The sequence below is a fragment of the Aplysia californica genome, unplaced genomic scaffold (assembly GCF_000002075.1).
Source record: "Aplysia californica isolate F4 #8 unplaced genomic scaffold, AplCal3.0 scaffold00225, whole genome shotgun sequence".
NCBI classification, from domain to species: Eukaryota; Metazoa; Mollusca; class Gastropoda; order Aplysiida; family Aplysiidae; genus Aplysia; species Aplysia californica.
Window position 1 is genome coordinate 823241 of NW_004797495.1, and position 18234 is coordinate 841474.

The window sequence follows — 18234 nt, forward strand, 5'->3', positions numbered from 1 at the left end:
GGGGGCATGTTTGTTTCACAGTTGATAGCTTTGTAGACAGCTGTTTGAATTTGAAGGATGGGGTGGAATTTAGTTGTGTTTTCACAACCTTGTTGAATCTTTGTAATTCTGTACAGTGAAATGCTTACGGTGGTATGTGACAATTTTGGGACATGAAGGTTTAACTCTATTACCTTTAAAAAATACAGGTTTTGAATTTGAAATTTTGCAATTAATGATTTGCTAAGTGATTCGGAGAACTATTTGTACAAAGAAAATAAGTTGGTGTTGAAACTTGTGCTTCTTTTATTCCAGGCCATGGGTCGTATCTTTGTTGGTCTGTGTCAAGTGGGAGCCTGGGGATGCTTTGATGAGTTCAACCGTCTGGAGGAGCGCATGCTGTCTGCTGTGTCTCAGCAAATCCAGACCATCCAAGAGGCTCTGAAAGACCTTGCTGCTCCAGACAAAAAGGGACAAGGTAGTCTTTAGAAAATTTTGTAAACCATACTTTTTGTTTATTTCATTGCTATATAACTTTCTCCAAGATAACTTGATATGAATGCATGAAAGATTTGTATAAAATGGATTGCTTGATAAATTTCTTTAAACTAAAAAAATACTGTTCAAATTTACAGGTGGGTATAAGGGTGGGATCTGTGTTTATCCACCTCTTTTCAATATGTCTATTGCCCTAATCTATTTTTTTGGCAAAATATTACCTTTATGGTTCAAACTCAACTCCAGTTTTGTGTTGAATTGTCTTTCAACTGAAGTTTATGTTTATATGTATCATCATCATCCGGTGCCTTGCCGACTGGCGTGGGCGATCATGGACCTCCACTTCACCCTGTCCTTCGCTGCAGCAATGGAGTCTGTTGTCCTTGCTGCTCCCAACCATGTTGTCATCTTGTCCAGTATCTTTTCCCTCTGTCTGCATCTGCCTCTCTTTCCATCAAACTTTCCTGTTGTGACAATATTCTCTAATGCTTCTTTCCGCATTGTGTGTCCGAAGAAATTTGCCTGTCGTTTTCTTATATTCGTGATAAGTTGTTTTCTATAATTTGCTTCAACCAGGACTTCTTCATTTGTTTTTCTAGCTGTCCATGGGATACGTAGCATGCGTCTTATGAACCACAACTCTGTCGCTACAATTGTTCTTTCCAGCTGTTTATTGATTGTCCACGCTTCGCACCCGTATAATAGGATTGGCTCGATGTAACTTTTCAGTACTCTTTTCCTCGTTTCCAGTGACAGATTGATGTTTGTTAGTATCTGTTTCATCTTGTAGAAGGTTGCTTTTGCTTGGCAAATGCGGCTTTTAATTTCGGTGCGACATCTACCATCTGATGATATAATGGTCCCCAAATATTTAAAATGTTGTACTTGCTTAAGGGTGGTATCGTTGACTTTGATATTGCATGTTGGGATTGGAGTTTTTCTGCTTATCACCATCGTTTCGGTTTTCTTGATGTTTAGGCTTAAGCCCATGTTGTTACTCTCTTGTACGATGACGTTTAATAGATTCTGCAGGTGTTCTTCATCTTCTGCTATAAGGACTGTGTCATCTGCATATCTTAGATTGTTTATATTATGTCCCCCTATCGAGATACCAGGCATTTTTTCTATGTGTCTCATGATATTTTCACTATACAGGGAGAACAAGTCTGGAGAAAGTACACATCCCTGTCTGACTCCTCTTTTAATCTGTATGTATTCGCTGATGTCTTTTTCTATTCTCATTGCAGCAGTTTGATCCCAGTACATGTTTTTGATAATCCTTAAGTCTTTCCCGTCGATATTAAGAACTTCCAGCATGTCGATGATCTTGTCGTGCCTAACTTTGTCGAATGCCTTGGTGTAGTCTATAAAACATAAATGAAGATCTTTCTGAACTTCTAGGGCACGTTCTATCGTTGTTCTGATGACATATATGGCATTTACAGTGTCTTTACCTTCAATAAATCCACACTGTTCTTGGGCTATTTCTGGGAGAATTTTACTTCGTATTCTCATCATAATTATTCTGAGTAATATTTTTGTTATGAGGCTGATGGTACGATGCGTTTCACATTCGTTTGCATTAGATTTCTTTGGTAAAGCTATGAAGATAGATTTTGACAAGTCTGATGGAATATGTTCAGTGGCATATATGTTGTTAAGAAGTTTTGTCAGCGTGGTGATTCCAAAGTCTTCTAAAGCTTTAATCATCTCTGTGGTAATGTTGTCCGGTCCTGCAGCTTTCCCATTCTTCATCTTTCGTAGTGCCTTGATAACTTCTTCTTTCATGATTGGTGATCCCTCGTTGTTATTTTCCACTCTTCTTTGTTCATCTCTTACATGTATACGTCTTAACAAATCCAGATGCATAAATGTTTTGTCCAGCAGACACATAGAGAAATTGGTAGGATGCGGAAGTCTTTTTGTTATGTACAAATTTCGCTATGTGCATTTGTTTAAGGTACAAAGAATATACAAGTATGAAGAAAAATTCCTGTCCTGAAAATATGTTCACTATGTTTTTGTTTAGCTAAGTACATATTCATTATGTACATGTTAGACTATGTGTGTTTGTATGTTATTTTTCCTCAGACAATGGCCCCATCCTTGTGGAGCTGATTGGCAAACAGGTGAAGGTAAACCCTGACATGGCCGTCTTCATCACCATGAACCCTGGCTATGCTGGCCGCTCCAACCTGCCGGACAACTTGAAGAAACTGTTCCGCTCTCTGGCCATGACCAAACCAGACCGACAGCTGATCGCAGAGGTCATGCTGTACTCGCAGGGCTTCCGACAAGCTGAGAAATTGTCCAGCAAGATTGTACCCTTCTTCAAGTAAGATATTGCGAAAGATAATGTTCTGTATGATTACAGTGATTTAAAACTTTGACACTGAATGGAATGTAATGTTTGTGATTATTATGTTTCTTAATTTTTGAGTTTGTTGTGCTTTTTTGTCAACACAAAGATTTAAGTTTCGTTTTGGATTTTCATTTATCATGGCTTCGTGCAGGCGTCAGTAAAGTAATTTCATAGACTGTATATTTTATACTCTTGTGTAGTAGTAATTTTGTTTTGAAAATTCATTTTGAGAAAAACGTCTGAAATCTGTTTCTTTTCTATATTAAAAAAGACCATATGTGTAGTGTAGTGCAGACAAATGAATGTGTGTGGTACTTCTTTGTACTTATTAGACTGTTTGTTTTTTGTGAATTAATTGGTATGATAGAAGACTAAAGACTGCAGTATCAAGTTAGATGTTGTATGAATGAATATGTCCGCAACATGCTTTTTTCCGTGCTCTGTGAAACATGACCCTGAATTCTGTTTCCTTGCTTTACCTGCAGGCTCTGTGATGAACAGCTGAGCCCTCAATCTCACTACGACTTTGGCCTGAGAGCCCTGAAGAGTGTCCTGGTCAGTGCCGGAAATGTGAAGAGAGACAGAATCCAGTACATCAAGCAGGGACTGGTCGATAGGGGAGAGCCCGTGGATGAAGCTTCCATTGCTGAGAATATTCCAGAACAGGAGGTGAGTTTTATATTATTATAGTATCTGAATTTTCAGATACTGAAGATGAAAAGTTGTGGGTGTTGTAATAAGTTTGTGCACTATTTTGGTGAACTACAGATGTTGCAGATTATTATTGAAATAGAAATATTGTTCAAACCCCAAAAGAAATTCTATAAATAACATCATTTTCCTTTCTGTATGCACCAAGTGTCTGACTGTACATCTTGGAAGCCTTTGACCCTTCATATTTTTCCCTTCCATAGATTCTGATTCAGAGCGTCATGGAGACGATGGTGCCCAAGCTGGTGGCCGAGGACATTCCCCTCCTCCACAGTTTGCTCAGCGATGTGTTCCCAGGCGTGGAGTACAGCCCTGCTGAGATGACTGCGCTGAGGAATGAGATCAGGAAAGTTTGTGGAGAGCTGTACCTGGTCTATGGAGAGGGTGATGAGTTGGGTACCCAGTGGGTGGAGAAGGTAAGTACAATGATATGCAGTTTTATTTGCTTTTTTTCTTAGTTGCATATTCCCCCAAATTTCTCGTTTGATTTGAGTTGTGTTCAGAAGATAGGGTGTTGTTATTATTATAGACTGCTGCTTGTGTGCATAGTATCATGGGTTGTTGTTTTGTGAACGGTCCTAGTTTAAATATCCAATGTGGCATTTTTATACTGTGGATTGTTTTTTAATTTTCAAGAATCTGCCTGCTTAATTTATTCTGTTGGAGATGGACATTAGATTTGGAGGTCCCATTTATTGAGAACTACAGTGTTGAAAGGGTACAATTACCAATTCCTGTTGTCTTTTAGTTGGGTTGTAGATGGAGTTCTGCCATCAGGGGAAGCCACACAAGTTTGACTTTCCTATGCCAGATAGTCACACGTTTATGCTGAAGTGAAGAAAATTTGTGCAAAGTGTCTTTCCTATGGACACAAAGTCACACCTGAACCTGAAATCCCCAAACCCGCAACGTCACGATTATGAGTCTAAGAATTTTTGCTTTCCTTGTTAGGTTCTGCAACTGCACCAGATCACCATGCTACATCACGGTTTGATGATGGTGGGACCCAGTGGAAGCGGCAAGTCCAAGGCCTGGCAAGTCCTGCTCAAAGCTCTGGAAAGACTGGAGGGTATCGAAGGTGTTGCTCACGTCATCGATCCAAAGGTTGGTTAATTTTTCTTGTTTTACTAGGTTTTATTTTTTTTCTACCTAGCCTTTTCATTGCCACTTAAAATTTGAAATTTGGTACCTCTCAACACCAGCAATAGACAGCCATTGCTTGTTACATTGTAAATTTTATTTTGATCAGGAGGTGGACTTGTCACTTAAGTGACAATTTGCCAGCTTTCATGTTGTTGATGATCTTGATGAAAATCTCATTGATTCATCATTTTGACCAATTGATTTGTGTGTGTTTTCAGTCCATTTCCAAAGATGCACTGTATGGCAACCTGGATCCAAACACAAGAGAATGGACAGATGGTCTGTTCACTCATGTTGTGAGAAAGTGAGTAGAATGTTTATACCAGTAAAATCAGCTCTTTTATGTTTCTGAAGATAAATATTTCCATTGCTTTTTCTGGAGATTCTGAAGATGCGAGTGTAGGTGCCTGAGGCATTCATTGATTCTCGTATTATGTTGTTTTTTTTCATGGTAGAATCCGTGTGTTGTTCTCTCGTAGATGTCTGTTTTGTTTTGCGTTGATAGTTGTGGAGTATGTGTCATAAATGAGGGCCAAGTGTTAGACCTGTCAGAGGTCAGCAACAAAACATTTTTTTCGGCTCAAGATTCCATACAATTCATAAATGTTACCTTTAATTTTCTTTCTTTTCAGTAAAAAATGCCTGTACAAGGCTGTTTTCAAGTTGATTTTGTTATCTTAGTACTTGACTTAATGAATATAATTTTTCCCTCAAGGATCATTGACAATGTTCGTGGTGAACTCAGCAAACGTCAGTGGATCATTTTTGACGGAGATGTGGATCCTCAGTGGGTGGAGAACTTGAACTCTGTGCTTGATGAGAACAAACTGCTCACCTTGCCTAACGGTGAACGTCTGGCCATTCCTCCAAATGTGAGTCAAGTCTGAAGCTTTTGTTTATGGTCAGACATAGGAAGCCTTGTTGTTGTTCATGTTTAAGATTGATATGAGATTTTTTCTACCATGTGCTGAGGTACACAGATCCTTCTTGATGAGAATATTTCTGTTGTGATTAAATTTTCTAATTATGTTTTCTGTCTTTAAATATGATTCTTTTTTTGGAGAATATTTCATGATACAAAAAGAACTTTAAAAACAGATTTGTTAAAACTATCCTTTTGAGATGTTTTGAAATTTTAATGCTTAATGATTGCTAATAAGTTTTGTATGCATTTCACATTTCAGATTCACATATGACCTCAGACATCAGATTTAAATTTTATTTGAATGTCATCAATTTAGTTTTTGCATATGTGTTTTACCCATTCAGTGCCACTGACTGCAGTGTCTTTGGGCCATTCCCAAAGGGGGGACATTTCTCGTTCATGCACAGTAGAATTGTAAATGGGCTGATTCATCATGCCACGCTCATAACTGTGCCTGATCTACAACAGGGAACTGCTGCTTTTTCTTTCCTAATCCTTACTATTGTCATTTACCTCTACTTCTTTGGTATGTTTGTCACACTCTTGTGACCTACTATTTCCGGGGTGCCTTGATAGTCGAAGCAGACTTTGTGCTGTTTAAGCTGGAGAGGTGAGCAGAGTAAGTCTGATTCCCTGTAAGGACTTCTCTGTTGACACCCACCCCTTGGGGCTCATATGACCTTATGCAGATACGAGCACCGTAAAACCCTCTACTAAAACAAAACAAAACCCATTCATTCATTCATCCTGACTTCTTTATAAAACTTAATATTCTCTTTTGTCCTTGTATCTGTCATTAATGGTCAGGTTTTTCATGGTCGCATGCAATAGATGTGTCTGTTCCCTCCTAAGACAGTTTAATTCTATCAAGTGTCTCCTTATTGCGGGAGAATTGTATCCCACTGTGCCCACATTGGCATTCAATGGCAGGTTGGAAGCAGCCCACCTGTTAAATAATCCAAATTGTGTGGATGGGGGAGTAAGACATTTATCATCTTTTCTCTCTTTGCTCTGTCAGGTGCGCATCATGTTTGAGGTGCAGGACCTGAAGTACGCCACCCTGGCCACTGTGAGTCGCTGCGGCATGGTATGGTTCAGCGAGGACGTGCTCTCCACAGAGATGATCTTCGAGAACTACATCCAGGTCCTGCGCCACGTGCCCTTGGAGGAGAGTGAGGAGGACTTCAAGCACAGCAGAAACCTAGGTGGAGAGAACAAGGAAGATGAAGTTACCCCAACACTGCAGGTAGGCAAAGGTTTTATCTCCTTCTAGCCAGTGCTAATGACGGAAGTCACAAATCTTTATAGAAATCTGGTGTAAACTGCTCTGTCTGTTATCTAGTATTTTTGTTAATAGCATTGTGAGTATGTATAAAATTACAGCAATGTAGTATGGGGTGCAACTTGATAATTTAAGCCTACGAGTTTGAAGTATTTACCACCTGGAACCCTGGGATCCTGTCTAAATAATCTGTATACCTTTTCCCTTGTCTTGCTTGCAATTACTGCTCACATTGTACCTCACAGGCTGTGGAGTGTATTTGGTGTGAAGAAGAGCAAAGCTAGCACAAGCCTCTATGTATATTAGGTCTGTGGGATTGAAATATTTTGCTGTTACCTGTTGCACTGGAGTTGTAACTAATGAGAAGTTAGAATTATGTTTTGAATAGCTCATGATGTTAGAGTGTTGTGCGGGAAGGAAAAAGCGGAACTTCTTAGATAGCAGCACAGCTGGCTCTTTTAGACTAGACATCTTTCTGCAGTGTTACGTTTGTTTTTTGACATACTGATTTCAGCCATTCTTTAAAATTTGAACTTTTTTCCTATCCAGCATCTATTGTCCTCAGCTCACCTCCTTTTTTGAATGTGTTACTCTCTTGTAACATCTCAAATCTTTGGCACTTATATGACCTTGCCATGTTGCAAGTGCTGTAAATCTCTCACTAAATCTTTTTTTAAAAATCCTCAGTCCCCTTTCACACCTTTTTTGGGGTCTACTATTTTTATTTTTGAAGAAACCGATAAATGACGACATTGTTTATTTATTTTCAGATTCAGCGAGATGTGGTGGCTATCCTTCAGCCATACTTCTCTCTGGGTGGTCTGGTGAACCGGTGTCTTGAGCACGCTTTCACCATTGACCACATCATGGACTTCACCAGGCTCCGGGCTCTCACCTCTCTCTTCTCCATGCTCAACCAGGGCATCAGGAACATCCTGACATACAACCACACACATGACTTTGCCATGCCTGTAAGTTCTGCCGCAGTTGGCTGTGCTTTGACCTGTTGAGCTGATACATTTGTCTATTTATCAGGATAATATCAGTGATATTAAAAATGTCATAGTTTATACCAATATGACTTTAGAGATATTTCAACATTTGGCTCATCATTCTTCTCTCTCTCTCTCTCTCTCTCTCTCTCTCTCTCTCTCTCTCTCTCTCTCTCTCTCTCTCTCTCTCTCTCTCTCTCTCTCTCTCTCTCTCTCTCTCTCTCTCTCTCTCTCTCTCTCTCTCTCTCTCTCTCTCTCTCTCTCTCTCTCTCTCTCTCTCTCTCTGATCGAAATGGGAAGAGTCTGTATGCTTTGTCTTCATCATCACCTATTATTTGTTCTCATGAAACTTGCACTTTTGTTGATGAAAGAGAATGTTTATAATAAAGTTTTATCTCAATATTTTTATTTCGGTACACAGCAAGACCAGATGGAGCAGTACATGACCAAGTACTTGGTGCACAGTTTGTTGTGGTCCATGTCGGGAGACAGCCGCATCAAAGTGAGGCAAGAGTTGGGCGACTTCATTAGGAGCGTTACAACCATCCCTCTGCCTCCTGCCACCAACGTGCCCATCATTGACTTTGAGGTATGTGTGTGGATCACCTTTTTTTCAAATAGAATGCTTAAATTATATCACAGGTTTGCTGTTGATGGATCAATAATATCAGTAATGACAACAGCAATAATAACAGACCACAGGTTGAGATAATACACAGCAAGATGGTTCACTCTCTTGACACGTTATCTCTTGTACATTAGTATCCATTTGTGTCCAATTCCTCCGTGAATGCCTGCAAGCAAAGACTCTCCATTTGAAGTGATACTTTTAATAAAGTCACATTATTATGGTGGTTTCCCTTGCAAATATAATGTTGGGAGAGTACTCAAAGATCGTACACCCAAGTCAAACTGTTTTAGAGTTCATTTGAATGTAGATCAGTTGGTATTTAATGTAAGGTAGGGTGGCAAAGTGATCCCACACAGCCGAGAGGAGTTGAATGAGTTTTATATGAATGATGATTGTGAAGAAGTAGACATTGAAAGTAATGCTGAGTTTGATTACATTTTGCTAGTGAAGCAGAGGAAGATTTTCTTTCAGTTGATACTGGCGGGGATGAAAGTTGGACTCTGTTTCCACAGCTAAATACCTCCACACAGACACACTATGTGAGTGATAGATCAAAACCTGCGTATGGTCTGGAAGGGTGTGGTTAAAGAAGGCAAACAATCAAACAAGGGCTTAGAGAGAAAAAACTGATAAGCTGTAGACAGAGACTTAGAATTGTCACTCTTACTTGGTTGGTCTCAGTATACAAATTTTAGCTTGAAAGTTCCCAAATTTTCTTTTGATAGGGAAAACCATTCCTGGTGAATTTACTTGGTAGGCAAAGAGTACAAAAACGGAACAGAAAAATGGTGTGTCTTTTAAAAAAAAAATGTTCTCGCACGGACAAGGAGTTTTGTTCTCATTATAAGTTCTTTTTGTGTTATTTCTGTCTGTCAATTTTGATTTCCCCCCCGCTCCAAATCCAAATGGTTGTTTTCACGTTGATGTGCTTCTCGTAAGCAAACTCGCACTTATCGTCCTTTCCATGATGCAGGTGGCGGTGACTGGAGAGTGGGCCCCCTGGCAGTCTAAGGTTCCCCAGGTGGAGGTTGAGACCCACAAAGTGGCCGCCCCGGACGTGGTCATCCCCACCATTGACACAGTGAGACACGAGAGCCTGCTTTACACCTGGCTGGCCGAGCACAAGCCTCTGGTCCTGTGCGGCCCGCCCGGCTCAGGAAAGACCATGACCTTGTTCAGTGCTCTCAGAGCTCTTCCCGACATGGAGGTGAATATCTTTAGGCCATTCCCAAAAGGGGGATATTAACATGTTCTTATGCGCAGTAGAATTATAAATGGGCTGATTTATCAATGTCACGCTCATACTGTTCCGGAACAACATAGGGGGAACTGCTGCTTTTTCTTTCCTCATCCTTACTATCGTCATTTTTTCTCTACTTCTTTTTAATGTTTGTCACTCTCTCGTGAACCGCTATTTCGGGGGTGCATTGATAGTCGAAGCAGACTTTGTGCTGTTGAGGCTAGAGAGGTGAGCAGAATAAGCCTGATTCCCTTTGGCACTCATATGACCTTATGCTGTTGCGAGCGCCGTAAAAACCTTACTAAAACTAAACTAGGAGGTGAGTACTTTGTACAAACTGATCTCTCTTCTTGCTGGGTTTTTTTTTGGGGGGGGTGGGGGTTGGGTTGTTTGCTGTCAGTATGTTTATTTGATGTTATAGAGTGTTTTAGAAATATTGTATTTTAAACACTTCGAGAATTTCTTCTACAGAAAAAAACATTATGCAAAGGAGTATTTTATGCTTTCTTTTCCCAATAATATCGCACCTCCTTCCCTTGAGCCTCCTTTTATGCCTTTGTGAGGGCTCAGCTATGTTGTATATCTGCTCACCACTTTATAGATTTATATTTTCTGATTTCATTGTTATACCTTTTCTTTCACATCGTGTTTCATTATTCACCTTTAACATTTTTTTTGTCAGGTGGTAGGCTTGAACTTCTCCAGTGCAACCACCCCTGAGCTGCTCTTGAAGACATTTGACCACTACTGCGAGTTCCGGCGGACGCCCAATGGTCTTGTCTTGTCTCCTGTACAGCTCAACAAGTGGCTGGTCCTGTTCTGTGATGAGATCAACCTGCCAGACATGGACAGCTATGGTGAGGGAAACACAAAGATGTTAAGTTAGTTTAGTCTCTGTACACCTTTTATAAAGGTCCACCATTATATGTTTGAATGGAAGTATGGACCCCCCCACCCCCCCCACCCCCCCCGGGGCAGTGCCACTGACTGAAGTGTCTTTAGGCCATTCCCAAAGGGGGGACATTTCTCGTTTAAGCATAGTAGAATTGTAAATGGGCTGATTCATGTCACGCTCATAACTGTGCCTGATCTACAACAGGGAACTGCTGCTTTTTCTTTCCTGATCCTTACTATTGTCATTTTCCTCTACTTCTTTTGTATGTTTGTCACTCTCTTGTGACCTGCTATTTTGGGTTGCCTTGATAGTCGAAGCAGACTTTGTGCTGTTTAAGCTAGAGAGGTGAGCAGTCTAAGTCTGGTTCTCTGTAAAGACTTCTCTGTTGACACCCACCCCTTGGCGCTCATATGACCGTATGCAGTTGCGAGCGCTGTAAAACCCTCTACTATTAAAAGAAAAAAAAAAGAAGTATGGACTTGTTCACATGCTTGAGTGTACCCTACCCATACCCTTGTTGGCAACGATTTCATTCTGATGTATTAATATCTGGTTCACCGTGGAGGGCACCATCTGACTCTTATTTGGAACCAAATAAAGGGCAAGGAGGGAAAGGTTGCACATACACCTGACATTTGCGAGACTGGTGTTTTGTCTCTCATTCACCCGCCTATGGCGCTTACCAGGGCAGCAAAATTTTTGTTGAGAACAAAGAGCAGCGGCAGTGTCAGTGCCTGGTATAGGATATTATAACTCATGTCTATGGATACTGTGCTTGAAGGGGTTTGTAAAAAGTAGGTATTCAAATTGGTTACCGTTTTGACTTTGTACAATAGAAACTGTACTTAATTTCCAGGCACACAGCGTGTCATTTCATTCTTGAGACAAATGATGGAGCATGGAGGCTTCTACCGCACATCTGACCAGGCATGGGTCAAGTTTGAGCGCATCCAGTTTGTTGGTGCTTGTAACCCCCCCACTGACCCAGGCAGAAAGCCTTTGTCTTACAGGTGAGTGTCTCCAAGTTAAAACTGCTTATTTGTGAGAATAAAAAGAGAACCTGTAGTGATTTTTTTCTGAGACTTTCTTTCTTAGGTTGTTTCTGAGGGCGTTCACTCTTCTGTGCCCATTTATAGACATAAAATGTGACAAAGTTATGAAATTTCTTAATATGAAGTTAATAAAATAATTACAATCAGTTGTTGTAGTTTTATGTTCTCCAACTTAGGCGTAATGTTTTCCTCTTTGCTGGCTCATATGCTATAGCAGGATTTTTGTGTTCTTTCGTCCTTTTCTATTTGTTTTGTTTTTGACCTTCGTTTTCTTGATATTATGCCTGAAGTAGAGTCTTAATGTCATTTCGGAGTGAACTTACTCGAGATGTAAGTGAATGATGAAGGTGTAAAAGGTTACTGGAAATCTTGTGGGTTTTTTCTTCTTTTTAAAATATTTTCGTGTGATAGCTTTTGTCTTGCATAAGGTTCTAATTTTTGACATATTGTTTTCATTACATTCTGATGAAATTTAGGTACTTTGAGGTGGCTTTCCTGAGATGGGCAATCATTGATTCTATGTGTATGTGTGTGTGTGTTTTTCTTCTGTTGTTTAGGTTCCTCCGCCACGTCCCTGTGGTGTATGTGGACTACCCAGGAGAGTTGTCTCTCAAGCAGATCTACGGCACCTTCAACCGCGCCATGCTGCGCCTTGTGCCCAGTCTGAAGCCCTATGCCGATCCCCTCACCAACGCTATGGTGGAGTTTTACATCATGTCACAGGTAAGTTCTTTGTCCTCTCGTGTGTAATTTATATATCTTTTTTGTCTTTTCACTGGAAGATTCATTTTCATTACACTAATAAGTTTTACATCGCCTTGCTGTTAAGTTCTGCGTCATCATGTTATTGATAGTGTGTAGTTCATGCCATGAGTAATTTGTACTCACTGGTACCCAAATTCTTTTAGGAAATTCCTACAGTACACTGTAAAAAATTGTCCTTGTAGTGAATATATTAGTTTTACAAAAACTTGCTCTCTTTATATATGACAGCATTGCATTTGTTTGAGTTGCTTTTACTGTGGAGTAATCTTGTGTTGTTGTTTTTGTCAGGATCGTTTCACACAAGACATGCAGCCGCACTACATCTACAGTCCCCGTGAGATGACTCGCTGGGTCCGCGGCATCTGTGAGGCTCTCAGGCCTCTCGAAACCCTCAGCTTGGAAGGTCTTGTGCGCATCTGGGCCCACGAGGCTTTGAGGCTCTTCCAGGACAGGTCAGTAGCCATGGATGTTCTGTGTTTAAAAAATTAACAGATTTAGTAACAGAGTTGAAAAAAATTACTCAGGTATCTATATTCTGTGAGAGTAACATGAAAGAACAACTCCTACATATTGGCAAAGGGAAGAAGAGAGAAAGCAAGGCAGAGCTTCAATGAATTATGCAGAATATAACATTTTGAATGGAATCTTTCTGTATTTTTATAAGCCTTTCAAATTGATAGAAAGGAATTGTCTAATTTGATTTTTCCAATTTTTCCTTTTGTACAATTACTTAAAAATGATACTGTGTTGGTGCTTTTGCATTAAATGTACTTAATTTTTGTTCTGAAATTAAGTCATTTAGACAACAAAATTATGAGTAAAATATGTAAGGTACAAGTTTAAATGATAGTTTTTATATTGTGTCCTTTTTAATCAGAGTGGCACGTGACTTATCATTAACTCTTATGGCTGGTCTGATTTTAACAATGTTCCTTCTGTCTACTCAGATTGCTCAGTTATTACATAATATAACTCTTTAGTTGATTGCAATACATTTATGTCTCAGTAGAACCGCATGCATTTGAAGATGCCACATTGTTGCTGTTGTTAAAAAAATTAGGTTAATTCGTTTGTTTGCTTTTCCTGGTGAGTAATAAAGTATTGGGCTTAAGCATTTTTCTCGTAACTTGATTTTTAAACAAATCTTTACTCTCTCCTTTTCCAGACTGATTGAAGATGAAGAGAGACTTTGGACTGACCAGAATGTGGATGCCACAGCTCTGAAGCATTTCCCAAGCATCAACAGGGAAGAAGCCTTGAGCAGACCCATCCTGTTCAGCAAGTGGCTGTCCAAGGACTACATGCCTGTGGACAGGGAGGAGCTCCGGGAGCACACAAAGGCCAGGCTCAAGGTATACTTTTTGCCAGTAGCAGTAGCAAGCTACTAGGTTCTTATGATGGTGTGCAATGGAGAATCAATAAATATCTTAGTCTAATCTTGAATTTAAAGAAACTTATTCTTCGTGTCTCGAAGCAATAAAGTTGGAGATTTATACATTTTTACTCTTGAAGGTTGCAAAAGTCTTGGTAGACTGTATTGCTGTTGTGTCCTTCCAGACATTGAGACAACAGACTTTTACTTTGTTATACTTTTCCTAGCATTGTAATTGATAAATGATGAGCTGTCTGTGATGTGTTGAAGTTACTGAAGTGTATGATGTGTTCTTTTGATATCGTGATTCAAGTGATTCAGAACCACTGATTCTCTTGTCCCAGGTGTTCTACGAAGAAGAGTTGGATGTGCCACTCGTACTCTTTGACGAGGTTCTTGACCATGTGTTGAGGATTGACAGGATTTTCCGTCAGCCCCAGGGCCACTTGCTGCTGATTGGTGTCAGTGGCTCAGGAAAGACCACCCTGTCCCGCTTTGTGGCGTGGATGAATGCCCTCAGTGTGGTCCAGATCAAGGTGCACAACAAGTACACGGCCAACGAGTTTGATGAGGACTTGCGGTCCGTACTTCGCAGGGCTGGATGTAAGGTGAGGGAACCACTTTTGAGTTACAAATCTGCTAATTATTTGTACTATGAATTGTCTATTATACTGGTATGTTTAACAGAGGTCTATGTAGGGCTTTAAGCACAGCCTTTGTGTTACATAGAAGTTGACCCCAAGAGGTTTTGAGGTTGGGGGGGAGGGGAGGGGCTTGGGAACAATAAGGGGAGAAGAGGAAAGGAAATGTTTTCCTATTTGTTGCAACATTAAACCATCTCTTTGTGTGCTATTTGTATATCATAATGTAATTTGTAACAATGATAATTTATTGTATGTATTTTATAAATATATATAGTAAGCCAAAGTGTGCTTGAGGTTCTCCCCACTGTAAATTTCAGTTGTAGGAGGTCGGTGGATGATCACACGTGTGGCTTTCTCCTTGTTTCTTATCACTCATCTGTCGTCCGTATTTCTTCTTTTTCTTTTCTTTGTATGTTACTCTGAAGTAACACCTCTAATATGAGGGACATACACCATTTGACCTATTTGTGTAGCAAGTGCTGTAAAACTCCTACTCAAAACTCAAAATTTTATTTGATTATTTTCTAGGCAGAAAAAATTTGCTTCATCATGGACGAGTCGAACGTCCTGGACTCGAGCTTCCTGGAGAGGATGAACACACTGCTGGCCAACGGAGAAGTCCCGGGCCTGTTTGAGGGCGACGAGTACACCACACTGATGACTCAGTGCAAGGAAGGTGCCATCAGAGAGGGACACATGCTGGACTCTGCCGAGGAGCTCTACAAGTGGTTCACCTCTCAGGTAACTTTATTTTTCTCTTCATCCTGAGCGTTGCTCGTAAAATGGACTTTCTTTCTCCTCCTTTTTCCAAGTTCCAGTCCCTTGAAAATCTTTCATACTAAAGAAGAAAAAAACCTCTGGTGGAGGTTTGTAAGTTGTGATGTAATTTGGGTTTATGCTAGGTTGAAAATATATGAAGATATGAAAGACATGAAAGTTTTTACTCTTTGAAAGAGTTCTTTTTATTATTTTACATTCCTTTGAGAAAATTTCCCTTTGATAGCTTCTTTTTCTCAAATTGTTTCTAATTGCAAAATAGTGTATTGACAGATAAACTGGTAGGTGGTGGGTGACAGGTGCTCTGTTATGGTTCACTGCACTTCCTTGTTGAGGGAGATTGTAGGGCACCACTGATAAGTTTTTCTATCCTTGTTTTGTTTCAGCCTGTCTTTCTTGCTTTTTCCTTTTTTTTTTTTTTTATAGTAGAGGGTTTTGCTTTTTCCCTGTACTCAGTGTCTGTTATTGAGTCGATAACAAGTTCAAGACCGAATTTCATAGAACACTGTCGTAATAAGTTCAAGACTAGGTCATGTGTTGAAACTGTTCCACTCATTGAAATCATATGGGTAGATCAATTCTATGGTATTGTTTTTTTTATTATTGAGGTTGCCAGAGACATGCACATGCTGTTCATGATTTTATCCCCTCCCTGTTATTAGGTTATCAGAAACCTTCACGTGGTGTTCACCATGAACCCATCTTCTGAGGGTCTCAAGGACAGAGCAGCAACTTCTCCTGCTTTGTTCAACAGGTTGGTGACTTTGTTTCTTTTACAGTTTTTTTCTCATCTGTCGAGGCATTGCAGGTTAGTGGAGGGTAATATGAACGAGACCTTTTTCTTTCCTATCTCCCAACATTTTCTGCTTTGTCTTCCTACATTGATCGCTGGACAACTAAGCTCCCTGAATTCAACTTAAGTAGCCCCTACTTTACTCTGCTGACCGTTTGTGCATAAATCTTGGCAAACTGGTTGACTGAGCAAGAAATGCTGTAAGCATTAATCTGTGCTAGCTGCTCACTGGACAGAAAGCTTTCCTGTAATTTATATATGTTTTCAACCCTGACATGAGACAACAGAATTTTGCCTGATTTCATCACACTGCCGCCACATTTAAACTCACATGCAGTAAAGTAATTTTGCTTTCATGGATTTTACTTAACAAACGTTTTGTGATCATTTCTCCAGATGTGTCCTGAATTGGTTTGGTGACTGGTCCAATGGAGCTCTGTACCAAGTTGGAAAGGAGTTCACCAACAAAGTGGACCTGGAAAAGGGATCTGTAAGTTGAATTCGTACTCTTTTTGTTTTTCTTTCTACATTGTCAAACACAGCACATTGCAAGATGGTTCACTCTCTAAAAATCATCCTCGAAAATAGACTGGCAATTTTTCAGATGTTAAAAAAATACTTCATTTTCTTTATTACTTAGAGATAACCTTTGCTCACCTTACTCCAATTTATCGCCTCTCTTGTACTAAACACTGTATCCATGGTGTGATGCGCAAGCTGACCATATCTGAGGTTCCCGACAAGCTTTTCAGTATGTGGTAAGGGAACATAGTGCTTTGTATCATGTATTCATTGAGTATTGCCCTAAAAACTTTCCCTTAAGACATGTTTATAATTCAGACTCTTAGATTGTATTAGACAGCAATAGTAAAAAGAGAAACAGATCTTTTAAAAAAAAAAGTCTGATGTAGAATGTTTTCAAAGAGTTGGCTTTTGTGCCATTCTCATGACCGTGTTGATACCTTGTACTTACTTTCCACAATGCTGTCCGTCCCCAGTACAAGCCACCAGACATGTTCCCTGCCGCCTACGAGAACCTCACACCCTCACCATCCCACAGAGAGGCCGTCATCGACAGCTTTGTCTATGTGCACCAGTCTTTGCATCAGGCAAACTCCAAAGTGGCGCGCAGAAGTGGCCGTGTCATGGCCATCACTCCCAGACATTACCTGGACTTCATTCACCACTTTGTGAGTGCTAAGTTAAACTACAAATACTGTTTTCATAAATTTGTTTTAACCTTAACACTGTTCATTTGTATGCTGTCCTATTTGTAAAAATTTCTTGGTTTTAGATTTCATAAAACCAATTTGCTTGTTTAAATCTGGGTAACGTCCAACTGGAGATAATTTAGAATGAAAACAAGGCAACAGATAATTTTGTTATGCCAGCCATCCTCATTTCTGCTTGTGCTTGCAATGAATATGATATTTTTGCTATTACACCTTTTTAATAGTATTTTTGCATGGCTGTGTGACATTGTCCTGGATTCGAAAGCAATTCTTAAGAGAGAGAAAGTGTTTGAGAATGTTTCTGGCATCCTAATGCTGATGATAACAACTATGGAGCTAGTTTTAGTATTTGTGATTTTGATTACTGTTGTTACACAGCAGTTGACAATAGTACTGGTAGACAGAAGCAGTTCTGCAATTGCCTGTAATAGTAACTCTTTTTATTATGGCCGTCAGATTTCTGACTTTTATGTGTTGGCCATTTTGTTTCCATTTGATGCCCTTATTTTGACCTCAGGCTGGCACTTCATCATAGGTGTTGAGTATGAAAGAAATATGTCTGTCACAAAAAAAAAATTGAGTAACTGTTTGGTCCTGCCTTACGGGTGCTACGGTGATGATAAGCTGTAGCTTATGGAAAAGAACGTCTTTGTCTCCTTCTTGCTCTTGATGCTTCAATTCACTGTTGAGCTCTATGAATTGAGCTCTATGAAAACTTTCTGTTTTGTTTGTTTGTGTGCGTGGTTGGCAGGTGCTCCGGTGTGATTTGTTTCTTCTTTCCTATGAAAGATGTATTGTCCTTATCTCTCCTCCTTCTTTTCTTTACTTGTTACTCTCCAGTAACACCTCTAATCTTTGGAGTGGGTGGTTGGTGTGGTTAGCTCCTCCTTGCCTATCCAACATCTATCGTTGTCATCTCTTCTTTTTTATGTTTGTTACTC

The 18234-nt window shown here is 39.9% G+C and overlaps 1 protein-coding gene across 1 annotated transcript in view; it reads left to right on the plus strand.

Annotated features, from left to right (window-relative positions):
• Positions 1–18234, plus strand: part of LOC101857804 (cytoplasmic dynein 1 heavy chain 1) — a 98216-nt gene that overhangs the window by 39510 nt on the left and 40472 nt on the right. The window contains exons 40-60 of the mRNA XM_013083341.2: positions 295–457; positions 2569–2812; positions 3325–3508; positions 3754–3966; positions 4502–4654; positions 4912–4997; positions 5409–5565; positions 6637–6864; positions 7671–7871; positions 8314–8481; positions 9497–9730; positions 10446–10620; positions 11515–11668; positions 12268–12433; positions 12764–12927; positions 13641–13827; positions 14192–14455; positions 15020–15232; positions 15931–16022; positions 16458–16551; positions 17060–17251. Coding sequence (XP_012938795.1) covers positions 295–457; positions 2569–2812; positions 3325–3508; positions 3754–3966; positions 4502–4654; positions 4912–4997; positions 5409–5565; positions 6637–6864; positions 7671–7871; positions 8314–8481; positions 9497–9730; positions 10446–10620; positions 11515–11668; positions 12268–12433; positions 12764–12927; positions 13641–13827; positions 14192–14455; positions 15020–15232; positions 15931–16022; positions 16458–16551; positions 17060–17251 — 3732 coding nt within the window. The remainder of the gene's footprint in view (positions 1–294; positions 458–2568; positions 2813–3324; positions 3509–3753; positions 3967–4501; positions 4655–4911; positions 4998–5408; positions 5566–6636; positions 6865–7670; positions 7872–8313; positions 8482–9496; positions 9731–10445; positions 10621–11514; positions 11669–12267; positions 12434–12763; positions 12928–13640; positions 13828–14191; positions 14456–15019; positions 15233–15930; positions 16023–16457; positions 16552–17059; positions 17252–18234) is intronic.